General features: G+C 40.2%; 1 protein-coding gene across 5 annotated transcripts; it reads left to right on the plus strand.

Annotated features, from left to right (window-relative positions):
• Positions 1-1,445: 1,445 nt before the first annotated feature.
• Positions 1,446-7,149, plus strand: smfn (small fragment nuclease). Of its 5 annotated transcripts, none has more exons than XM_062406663.1 (8): positions 1,446-1,566; positions 1,679-1,744; positions 2,653-2,736; positions 2,821-2,898; positions 3,657-3,768; positions 3,858-3,966; positions 4,930-4,983; positions 6,696-7,149. In XM_062406663.1, the coding sequence occupies exons 1-8, from the start codon at positions 1,531-1,533 to the stop codon at positions 6,826-6,828; spliced, it is 672 nt and encodes a 223-aa protein (XP_062262647.1). In that variant the 5' UTR covers positions 1,446-1,530; the 3' UTR covers positions 6,829-7,149. The 5 variants fall into 5 exon arrangements, with proteins under 5 accessions (XP_062262647.1, XP_062262648.1, XP_062262646.1 ...); XM_062406664.1 differs by having other exon boundaries at positions 1,466-1,550; XM_062406665.1 differs by having other exon boundaries at positions 1,492-1,592.
• The last annotated feature ends 5,579 nt before the right edge of the window (positions 7,150-12,728 follow it).

Genomic DNA, 12,728 nt, shown 5'->3' on the forward strand with positions numbered 1-12,728 from the left:
AGTTTTTCTCATTTGCAGACAGAGAGTTGATGTTTTAAAAGAATATAAAGTGCATCCGGTGCTTATTCCAAAATGGATAAAATTCATTTATTTCCTTAAAATTCTACATAAAATACCCCATAATGACAAAGTGAAAAATCCCATGTACATAAGTATTCACAGCCTTTGCCATGACACAAATAATTTAGCTCAGGTGCCTCCTGTATCGACTGATTATCCAGTCTACCTGTGGTCAATTCAGTTGATTGGACATGATTTCGAAAGGCACACAACTGTGTATATAAGGTCACACTTTTGGGTTTTCAAATATCCTCTGATATCCTCTGGAGCCACGTATTGGCATGGATCACAATGAACATTTAGGCTAAAACATGGTGTTAACAACGCCCATTCGAATGATGCCATTTATATGCCAAGACTTAAGGACATTTGGATGACACCATACTATTCCGTATGGAGGCGTTTTATGTATTTTTCTGATGCCTTTTCTACATTTGAATAAGTAGAACTCATTTACATAAATTGGATTTGGTCATATACTGTTTAATCTAGTAGGGTACATACACTCACCAACCACTTTATTAGATACACCTTGCCCCACACCATTACACCAACACCAGCAGCCTGAACCATTGATACAGGCAAGGTTTTTCCAATCTTCTATTGTCCATTTTTGGTGAGCCTGTGAGAATTGTTGACTCAGTTTCCTGTTCTTAGCTAACAGGAGTGGCACCCGGTGTGATCTTCTGCTACTTTAGCCCATCTGCTTCAAGGTTGCCTTTCTATCATCTCGAACCAATCTGCCCATTCTCCTCTGACCTTTGTCATCAACAAGGCATTTCCATCCACAAAACTGTCACTCACTGGATATTTTCTCTTTTCGGACCATTCTCTGCAAACCCTAGAGATGGTTGTGCGTGAAAATCCCAGTAGATCAGTCTTTTTTTGAAATACTCAGACCATCCTGTCTGGCACCCACAACCATGCCACGTTCAAAGTCACTTAAATCCCCTTTCTTCCCCATTCTGATGCTCGGTTTGAACTTCAGCAAGTCGTCTTCACCACGCCTAAATGCATTGAATGGCTGCCATGTGATTGGCTGATTAGCTTTTTGTGTTAACAAGCAATCGAACAGGTGTGCCTAATGAAGTGGCCTGTGAGTGTAAATTAACACACAATTAAATATTTTGAAAAAACATTTATGTGGAAACCAACTCACAGAGGACATAATTGACAGTGCATGATTGTGCATAATTGACTAAATTAAAGAAATCAAGACCTGGGAGCTCCTGAAGAGACTCTTTATCCTGCAAACTTTAATCCACCTGGACATTTGGACTGAAATTAAGATGCTGGTGGAATGCCCTAAACTGTCAACCAACAGTAGAGGGCAGCAGTGCCAATCGAGTTGTGTAGTCTGCCCAATCCAAAGAAGAAGACGGCATTGACGTGATTGTTAGTTTTTTTTACGACAGTTCAGATACAATTTCTGCTAATAAGGCTCGTCTTACTTCACGAAAGTTCCTATTCATGAAGCAGTCCGTCCTCCGGTACATAGATGCTCCGGTATATGAGGGCAGCGTGCAATTTCGGTCACAGCATTTTGCAGAGAAACAACTCATCCACCGCAGTGGACATAGGCACCGGCATTTTTTACAGATTTGGTCTTTACTTTCAGGTGTCCAGACAAACCAGCATGGCGTTGACCGCGAGTTCCCAGAGAATGGTCTGGGTTGACCTGGAGGCAAGTCACTGGGATGGTGATCTGCCATGCATGTATGATATGATGGAAGTGCCACGTAAATTGATGGGCGATGTTATTAGCTGATGTGAAGGACATAACCAAATGTAATTTAAATTTAAAATACTAAATGTATTTACGTTTTGCCTTCCTGCCTTTGTTTTCTGAAGAATGCTGTTTAAATTCATACAGATTTGGTTGTATGGTTACAGTGTAGCAATGTTTGGTGCGTAAATACTAACATGGTATCGTGCCTTTACAACATATTTAACACATGCTTCTTAGTACTTAATACATTTTGTACACACAAATTCCGCCAGAACTCCAGTTGTTGAATGTGTGGTCAAGCACACAATCACACTGCTGATGTCAATTTTCTGGCCGCAGCAGTCATGTTATTCAGATATGGTAACAATAGATGTTTCTATCAACACTGACTGGTGTTCATGATTTGAAACCACTGCATCGTTTTGTATCCATCGATTCTTGCTCCCCTCCTATGGTAGCAGTACTGCTGTCAGTCAGTCCCAGACATGCCACTCCAACTGGCTCCAAATTGTAGCTGTTCTAATACTTTCGCCAATGTTCCCCTTATACAACAACAATAATAGCAACGATAATGCAAAAGTTTCTTTAAATGAAATAGCTAAATGGGATTTTAGTAGTTTTTAAAAATAAATACACACGTGCTGTTGCCTTTTAATGTTGCTGTTAACTACAGTGTCACATCACTTAACATTATTTGCACTGCAATGTATGAGAGCAGGCTCAAAGGTCACATTTTTTCGTTGGAATTGCTTTGAGTAATTTGTTTTCATTCCATCATGCTTACATGTCAAAATATCTGATATAATATCGGACAGATACTAGATGAAGACTCAATCTTTGTGTTTTTTGTGTATACTTTTTAGATGACCGGTCTCGACATTGAGAAGGACCAGATCATTGAAATGGCATGCATTATTACTGACTCAGACCTGAACATTCTGGCTGAGGTAACATACGCCTAAACTCCCATGTACTGCCTCTTGTCCTCGAACTGCCTTGTAAATTAAACACATTTTGTTTTCAATTGACAGGGGCCAAACTTGATAATTAAACAGCAGGATGAGTTGCTTGATGGGATGTCCGACTGGTGTAAAGAGCATCATGGAAAGGTATTTCTATGTGGTCAGGGACTTGAAGTAAAGTATATAGAAAATCATACAGGGCACATAGATTTCTATATGAGTTGCGAATTTTCATCATTTTAATCTGTTGGTCGTGGGTGTGAGTAAAATTTTAATGTAAAAAAAAAAAATATTTATTTTCTAACCAATTTTTTTTCACAAATTTAAATGTCTTTAAATACACATTAACATGCATCCAACATATTGAGAGGCTGATTTGACCCTCTGCCTGACAACTTCCATCTGTCCAAGATTAGATAAGTTGTATGCTACTCATCAGGGTCAGACATCTCACTAATGTGGGAGTATGTGTGTCATCCAGAGATGGCTTGGGGATTCACTGTCTCTTCTACATGTATGTTTAAAATAAAAACATGAATCTGTGAATTACTTTAATAGCTCAGTGTTGTATGCAAGATGTATGTTTATAAATGGCAGTGGCATGGCCAACCTGTACCTAGCACATGTTTAAATTTAAAAACATGAATATATGAGCCTGTGTTATATTTGAACAGCTTAGTATTGAATGCACAATAACGGGGTAGCTATGTTTATATATGGCACTAGGCCCAGCTTAATATAAAACACAATTTTATACAATTTATATAGTAGGGGGTCCCTGCTCCATCTCTCCACCAGTTTTGGGGTCCTTGGCCTGAAAAACGTTGAAGACCCCTGCTCTAGTGTGCAGCAGCCTTAAGTTTTAAGTGACGCTCACAGCCAATGTTTTTGCCGTTGTGTTGTAGTCAGGACTGACGCAGGCTGTACGGGATAGTAAAATCACCCTGGAACAAGCAGAGTACGAGTTCCTGTCCTTTGTCCGACAGCACACCCCACCTGGAAAGTGTCCCATTGCTGGTGAGTTACTTTTTGGCAGCAGCAGCAGAAATGTGATATACAACTGGTTTAGCTCCTACAGTCATGTCCAACGGTTTCTTTTCCTTCAGGTAACTCTGTGCATGCTGACAAGAGGTTTCTGGACAAGTACATGTCGCAGTTTATGTGTCACCTTCATTACAGAATCATTGATGTCAGCACAATCAAGGAGCTTTGCAGGCCAGTATGATTGTGGGGTGTTTATTTTTGAGAAACTATGAAAACTTTCTTGGGTATGACTTTTCTGAGTGCTGTTTTTTTGTTCAGATATGAATGTATGTCTAAAGAAGCATTTGAATACTTGAATTCCAATTCATCTATCACCTGTCGTCTTTATGTAGCCTCATGATAGGGAAACGCTCAATAATAAATATATTATAATTTTTTCTCGCTATTTAGCATATCTATTTGGAACTTTCCTTGCACGTCTAATTAAGGCCTTGTTTGGACTGTTACTTTTCAACTGACTTTGACATGATTTTCAATTATGTATTCTGACTATTTCATGTTTTCATCACAGACATGCTCAAGGTGCACAAAAATTACATCCAACCCCACCACATTCAAATACATTTTTAAATTTCAAATAAAAAGTGACAGGCCTTTGTTGAGTTTGACCAATGAGACTCTTGGTTCATGGATTACATATCACAGGCCCACTTTTAACATTGCATTGCTGAGTAGATTTTGCGATTATTCCAGCACTCAGAGATTTGTGTTTCTACTTGGTAGTACATCACGTAGGGATGATGCAATGAACCGATTTTTATTATAAACTTGGTTTCATAACATCATGGTTTCATAACCGTAAGAATTGTAAAAACTACAATATCTATTGTGTCCAGCCTCTTGTGAGTTGGGTAATTTGTGTGTGCGCTGTGAGCTGAAATCTCTCGGCAATCAGTTATTTATGTGTGCGAGCCACTGAAACATTAGTTGAGAAGAGGGAACTGATGTAATCCTTGTTTACCCTTGGTTACTGACCAGCTCTGAAGCAGCAGCTGACATTTCCTCTGACAACAATTGTAGCCCCAAAATATTTTTTGTGACATCCTTAACATCAGGAAATTAAAAAATTGTCAAGCTTGTCCTGTGTGACAATTGCAATTAATTTGGGATTGTTTTTGGTCTGGGCATTTTCAGACGGTGGTTTCCAGAGGAATACAAGATGACGCCTCATAAGAAAGCCACCCACAGGTAAATGATTAGAAAACGTCTTTTAATGTAATGCTTGTTTAGACTAAAATGAAAGATCCATATTGTTGAACCATGTGCAAAAATATGTCAAGAAGAGATGTTTCCTCCTTCAGACAACCCTCTTTTAATGCCATTATGTATTTATTTTATTTTCTTTTTAGCATAGTCCATTAGCTGAACTGCTTATGGTTATGATAAATGGTTTTGTATTTATATAGCACTTTTCTAGTCTTGATGACCACTCAAGGCTCTTCACAGTACAGTTTAACATTCACACACACATTCATACAGTGCATCTATTCGCAGCACTTTGTTATACTATGGGGGGCCATTCAGGGTTCAGCATCTTGCCCAGGGACACTTCGGCATGCAGATGGGTCAGACTGTGGATCTAACTGCCGACCTTAAGGTTCAAGGACGACCGCTCTACCCCTCAGCCACAGCCGCCCTTTATCCATTGAGAGTCACAGTGGGACTGAAGCCAATCCTAGCTGACAGGCAGGACACACCTGCCCATTAGGTTGAGGGTGAGCTGCTGCCTTAGGTGAAGAATTTAAGTTTCTCAGGGTTTTGTTTATGAGTGCAAGAACGATGGAATAGGAAATGTACAGGAGCATCATCAGACTACAATTAATTGTTAGAAAACTGTGATCGTGATTCACACCCATATGAAATTAATTCCTCTTCATAAATACCTCAGCAAAGCTACCTCACAGGTGAACAGGTACTATAAAAGAGCAGGTGAGAGAAAAGCAGCAAGGTTTGTGTTGAGGACTACTTAAAAAAATTCATATTAATCCTGAGGAAAGCACGACTGAAGATGGTGAGAGTCAGACATGTCATTTTATTCCATCCATATTGGCTATATATAGCACAAAACCTTAAAGAAACATGTTTATCTCATTATGATTGCAATAATAGGTTTGTCATTAACCCCACCAACGATGTCATCCATCCAATGGCACATTACTGGCACCTAGTGGCTGGGAGATGTTAACATCAAGCAAGCTGAATAATACAAGCTGAAAAAACCTTCGAACATATCTTTAATAAGTAATCGCCTGTGTTCCAATGATTATGACGCCACGTGCCAATGATGGCACGCGTGCCTTAGGTTGCTGACCCCTGAACTAGACGGTCTGCGGTTAGATTCCTGTTGTCCGCATTCAGCATGCCAAAGTCTTGTATAGGACACTGAACCCAAAGTTTGCCCATGAAGACATCAGTGTTTGATTAATGTATGTTATAGAAAGATGTTTGTACTTCTACTATAATGTAGCTGACCTAACCATACCAAAATCATCTTGAGCTTAACTTGCGTCTTTGCACATATTCTAATGTCTATAATTATACTGTGAAAACCTGCTCCTTTGTTTGATTTGGTTTTGGTTTGGATGTAACTATTGTTGAATCCCTTGTTCAAACAAAACTGTGCATAACACAGAATAAACACAGGTAGTCAATGCTGAAGCATGAAGTTGGTCCATAAACTGTAATGGATGTTTACAAGGAATGGTAATTTTCCAGTTTAATAACAGAATAACTTTTAGAGCTGTCTTTATGTAAATTAGAATGTTTTATAATTAAGATAACTGATAGTAAAACTCGCAAAAAAAAACAAGTTAAAATTACCCTTTAATTTTCGTTTTCTAAAGAAGGTTCAGAAGAACACACATGAGGAATTCATTTACATCTTTTAATTTCTCCTCTAGGGCTTTGAATGACATCCGAGAGAGCATTAAAGAGCTGCAGTACTACAGAGCCAACATCTTCAAAGTAATAACCGAAAAGAACAAGTGTAAAGTTGTTGAAAATGGTGACAGCAACAAGAATTGTCATGTATGAGTGCGACAGTATTCAGTGTTGTGTTGTTGCATTTCCTAAAGAATCCGGTTCATCGTTGATTTTAGTAGTCATATGGGAATCCATTGATACATTGTTCCAGTATTATTCAAAAGGTAAATGTTGAGGTTTCATCAAAGGGAGCAAGATTCTAGTACCAGTTTATGAAATAAATATTTAATAGATCTATATTAAAGAGTAATATTTGGGAGTGACATTTTTACTTTGCAGTTTTTTTATTTTCTTAACATCTGTAATCTGGGTCTCTAAGTTGTCCTTGTTTTGAAAAAGAAACCAATAAACTCAGTGGTTATTCTCCCCGCCCCCAGTGACATCTTATTTTTTTATCAGTCTATAAAACCTTTTGACCCGTCCTGAATTGAAATAGTTTTTTGTGTGAATTGTTCTTTTCTGTAGTTAAGTGGAACAAGAGAGTGAGAGAGCATGATGGGATCCCCCCAGCATTCTGGGTGGGACTAGTTCTGGAAGTACATATGCCATTCATTCTCTGCATAGAGGTGTTTATTTTCAGCCCAAATATTTTTCCATCCACAAGCTACAAAAGTTTGAAATAATGTTGTATGCCGCAAGATTTTATGATGTCAACTGTGTTTTGAAGAAGAAAAAAATACCTGAAGTTTGTTTTTTAAAACAAAAATTGAAACCATTTACAGCAACCTGAACACCTCCCCTGCTCTCTCCATTGCTCCACCTGGCTCTAAAATGATTGAACTCTGAGATCCTTGTGACTCTCTGTGTTGATCCTTTCTGCAGAAAGCCCCTATTAAATACACAAAAACACATTTTGTGTTTTCAGCCTCTTGTTTTTCAAGATTTCCATCACACTTTGGTGTCAGAAGGGGGATCGCACGTCTGGGTGCATCTGGACTTGCTGTCTACGGTTGAGTGATGTTCTTGGAATAATAGTTTCCAACCTTAACGTCCCCAGTAGGATGGGTGAGCTGCAGTGACCAAGACCCAAGCCCGGATTCTCTCAGTGCTGCGACCTATCTGCTGAGAATTTGTTACTGAGAAGTTGGTGTAAGCCCAGTAGATTTTTAACCAAGGTTTATACGATACCTGGAAGGTAGACTGACGAGGTACCTTAAAGAGTTTGTTAAGAGCACAACCACAGAAAGGATATAAAACTGAGTGTATTTGCATTGTTGAAACAAGACTCCAAAAGCGCGCTATGTAGAGAACTTCTTTAAGGCACTCTGTTTCGTGTTGGTCAGGCAGGATTTTTTGAAGTGTATTTAAAAAAAGATGAATTGAGAAATTACCAGTTACCAAGTCATAACATAAGGAAATTACTTTTGAGTATATTATATGGGGGTATTATATTATTTTGATGTTTATATTACTAAGTTTCCTATTTGCTCCTTACAATAGCGTTTTGGAGATTGATTGAAGACTCAAAGTAACTTAAAATAAAAATTAAAAAATCTCTACATAGGTAAATGAAAACGTGATGATTTGGATCAGGGGTCTCAAACTCACGACCCGCGGGCCAATTGCGGCCCTCGGGATGATATTTTGTGGCCCTCACCTTAATATGAAAGTTCAATGTTAGTGCGGCCCGCAAGTTTTATATTGTAGTAACCCCGCTGTTAGCTGCTGTGTGGGACAATGTTATGATGTTCTGGTTTCCTACTTTGTGCCTGTCCAGTGAATGCGGCATGCATGTGAGTGACATGGGGGGCGGGGTTGTGTTTGTGTGTGTTCGTGTACGTGTGAGAGTGAGTGAGAGAGAGCCGGGAGAGAAAAGAGTGGCTTTGGATGTGTGTGTTCATAGTTTTCAGCCCTCTTTCGCGCAGGTCATGATGTATCCAGTGCTTCATTTGTAAATCACAAGGTGCCGGAACACTAAGTACATATTACAGCGCAGGTACGACGAGCAAAGGTCCCGGAACGCACATAAAACGACGCTTAAAACTGCACACACATGCCACTTACAATGCAGTGGGACTTATTTAGGCTATACTGCAGTGTCAGTGATTAATAAAGTGTCATCTTGAGCAAAGGGGACTTCTGTGTCCAGCGGAGAAAACTAATGGAACACACACACACACACAATGTGTTATCTGGCGGTGGTCTAGTGGCAGAAACTTGGACTATGGGCAGAGAAGGTCTCTGGTTCGTCTCTGGTTCAACTCCACGGAGAGACAACAAAAGACGAACCTGGATTGATCTGTTAAAAAATCCAAGAGTCTCCCTACCCTGTCTAGTGCCCCTGAGCAAGGCACCTTACTCCCCCCAACATCTGCTCCCCGAGCGCTGTACATGGTCGCTCACTGCTCTGTGTGTCCTGCACACAGATGGGTTAAATGCAGAGGTTGAATTTGCCTGCCATTGCATGTGTTTGGTATGAATAAACATATCTTAATCGTAATCTGCAATGTGAGGTTTTGGGAGCTTCTTTACGCAGACGGATTATTCTAAACCGCAGCAGTTATAACTAATATCTACATTTTACAGTGTTTTACATTATTATTTACACCTGATATGTGTGGATGAATTTTAATGATTTAAATTCCCTCAATCCCCTGGTGGTGACGTTTACGCACCGAGCCACAGACTGTACATGATGATGTGCATAATTATTTTGGTTCATCTTAGAAGTCTGCATTTGTTATTATTTTATGAAATTGTGATGCTGTTGTTAAGAAAGCTTTATATATAATTTATTAGATTATCTTGTTATTGCGTGGCCACAAATTAGTAATTCATCCAACGATGTCCACGGGCTCCGTAATTTTCTAGTGATTACATTATATTGTTATATTTTATTTTAATCATTTCTTAAAAAACTTTTTTTAATATTCACAGTTTTTTCGATACGAGAGGTACCGGATCTGCTCAAATAAGTCCCGGGACGCAGGCAAGCCAACACGCAGGCACAATGTAAGCACAAAAATGTATGGAAAAATGTGATGATGTGACTGAAGGCAGCGAAAGCCCCGACAGTGGGCAGCAGCATTTGAACCCCGTGGTCACACAATGACGCTGCCTCATATAGTCCGCAAAGAGCAGATCCACAGCACATCCCGGCTCAGATCCCCATGCTTTGAACAGAGAAGCGTGTTAGTAGCAGCCGCTACAGCTGTGTCTGCCTGTGACTGGGGTGTGGGGTCAGAAACGGCTGAGAATCCTACCAATTACTTAGACAGCTTCTCTCTGATCACCTGTGATCAGTTTACCAAATAAATCTCAGGTTCTGAACCAACAACCTGTATCTTAGATCCCAAAAAAATTACTTAAAGAAATTCTGCCCCTAATTGATAGTTCGTAACTTAATACAATCAATCTGTCATTATCATCAGGTTATGTGCCTAAATCTTTTAAAATAGCAGTAATCAAACACCTTCTCAAAAAACCCACTCTAGACCAAGAGGTTTTAGCCAATTACACACCAATATCTAATCTCCCCTTCATGTCTAAAATCTTAGGAAAAGTGGTAGCCAATCACATTACAGAGACAGCCTTGGCAAAAGTCACGAATGACCTTTTAATAGCCTCAGATCAGGGACTTGTTTCTGTCCTCGTTCTGTTAGATGTCAGTGCAGCATTCGACACAATTGACCATCAAATTCTATTACAAAAGACTCAAACAGTTAATTAACATTAAACTAGTCCACGCCTTTGTTACATCGAGACTGGACTATTGTAATTCATTATTATCAGGCTCCAGCAGTAAGTCGTTAAAGACTCTACAGCTTGTCCAAAATGCCGCAGCACGTGTCCTGACGAGAACAGAGAAAAGAGAGCACATTTCTCCTGTGTTAGCATCGCTACACTCGCTTCCAGTTAAATCCAGAATAGAATTTAAAATTCTCCTCCTCACCTTCAAGGCCCTTAATAATATGCTGCCATTTTACCTTAAAGAGCTGTTAGTACCTTATAAACCCACTAGAGCACTCCGCTCCCAGAATTTAGGCCTACTTGTTGTCCCTAAAGTCTTTAAAAGTAGAGTAGGAGCCAGAGCTTTTAGCCATCAAGCTCCTCTGCTGTGGAATAAACTACCACTTTCAGTTCGGGAGGCAGACACCATCTGTTCATTTAAGAGTAGGCTCAAAACCTTCCTTTTTGATAAAGCTTATAGTTAGAGCTAATTAGTGCGGCAGAACGTTACTTGTTCTATTTTATGACACATTACACACGGAGCTTCTTTTTCCAGCTTCTCCTTCCTCTTCTCCATCCCTATCCCCCTTCCCCAGAATCCCTTTGCTTTATCAGATCCAGGACCTCTGTGGCCGCACCATGGATTGCGGTTTGTTGATCGCGCACCGGGGGTCGCGGTGGTGGATCCAGTGTGGCGGATTCTGTGTCGTGTGGGCTGATCGTGGTGGTGGTGGCAGACCCTGTGTGGCGGATTCTGTGTCGTGTGGGCTGATCGTGGTGGTGGTGGCGGACCCTGTGTCGCGTTGGCATCGGGTACGGGCATTGGGCCAGGACCGCGGTGGCGGCTCGTGGTGGGTGCCGGTGGATGGTGACTGAGGACTGGAGTGGCGTTCTGGTCTGAATGGTGGATCGTGGTCCTGCTGGTTGCTGACCATGGACTGTGATTCAGCGGGACTGCTTGGCATGTCATGTTGGGGTTGTCCTTCAGAATGCTTACCTTCATCAAATGCTGCTAGAGACTTTAATCTTGAAGACTTTAATATTGATGATGTTTTCCTGCCCGTGGCATCTATTGCACTTCTGTCCATCCTGGGAGAGGGATCCCTCACATGTGGCTCTCTCTGAGGTTTCTACGTATTTTTATCCTTTTAAAAGGGTTTTTAGTAGTTTTTCCTTACTCTTGCTGAGGGTTAAGGACAGAGGTCACACCCTGTTAAAGCCCTATGAGATGAATTGTAATTTGTGAATACGGGCTATACAAATAAAATTTGATTGATTGATTGATTGACAAGTGTCCCATGTATTTTATTGTATTTTTCCCTAGCCAAACGAGTGGGACATTTCTAGGCCTTTTCAGCACTCAGGGTGGGGGCTTTAGAGTGGTCCCCGGACTCGGCTGGAGCTAGAGTTTTTTTCTCCCATGTTTTCTACTTTTCCCTAACGAAATGTGTTTAACCAAACATTTCTAGGCATTTTTGGCATAACGTAAAGTGCTTAGAAGTGTCCCATGTATTGTATTTTCCCTAACACAATGATCAAGACATTTCTAGGCATTTTCAGCACTCAGAGTTGGGCTTTAGAGTAACTCCCCAGGCTTGGGTGGTGCTGGCGATTTTTTTCTCCCATGTATTGTATTTTTTGCCTAACACAACGAGTGACACATTTCTAGACATTTTTCATCACTCAGGGTGGGGCTTGAGAGTGGGTTCCTGGGCTTGGCTGGTCCTGGAGAATTTTTTCTCCCATGTTTTGTATTTTTCCCTAACAAACTTGTGACACATTTCTAGACATTTTTGCTATAATGTAAAGTGCCTACAAGTGTCCCATGTATTTTTTATTTATTTTTTATGTAACACAAAGAGTGAGACATTTCTAGGCATTTTGCAGCACTCAGAGTTGGGCTTTAGAGTAACTCCCCAGGCTTGGCTGGTGCTGGAGATTTTTTTCTCCAATGTATTTTATTTTTCTCTAACAAAACGTGTGGGACATTTCTAGGCATTTTTGCTATACTACAAAGTGCCTACAAGTGTCCCATGTATTTTTTTTTTTTTTTTGCCTAACACAAAGAGTGACACATTTCTAGACATTTTTGCTATAATGTAAAGTGCCTACAAGTGTCCCATGTATTTTTTATTTATTTTTTACGTAACACAAAGAGTGAGACGTTTCTAGGCATTTTGCAGCACTCAGAGTTGGGCTTTAGAGTAACTCCCCAGGCTTGGCTGGTGCTGGAGATTTTTTTCTCCCATGTATTGTATTTTTCACTAACAAAATGTGTAGGA

Source organism: Platichthys flesus, chromosome 15 (genome assembly GCF_949316205.1).
Source record: "Platichthys flesus chromosome 15, fPlaFle2.1, whole genome shotgun sequence".
In the NCBI taxonomy this organism is placed as follows: domain Eukaryota; kingdom Metazoa; phylum Chordata; class Actinopteri; order Pleuronectiformes; family Pleuronectidae; genus Platichthys; species Platichthys flesus.

Bases quoted from the DNA above. Each gene is read 5' to 3' on its own strand.
- smfn (XM_062406662.1), top strand. From the start codon at position 1,559: ATGCTCCGGTATATGAGGGCAGCGTGCAATTTCGGTCACAGCATTTTG. The intron at 2,737-2,820 runs GTAACATACGCC...TTCAATTGACAG, and splicing joins ACCTGAACATTCTGGCTGAG to GGGCCAAACTTGATAATTAA. The intron at 3,967-4,929 runs GCCAGTATGATT...GGGCATTTTCAG, and splicing joins ACAATCAAGGAGCTTTGCAG to ACGGTGGTTTCCAGAGGAAT.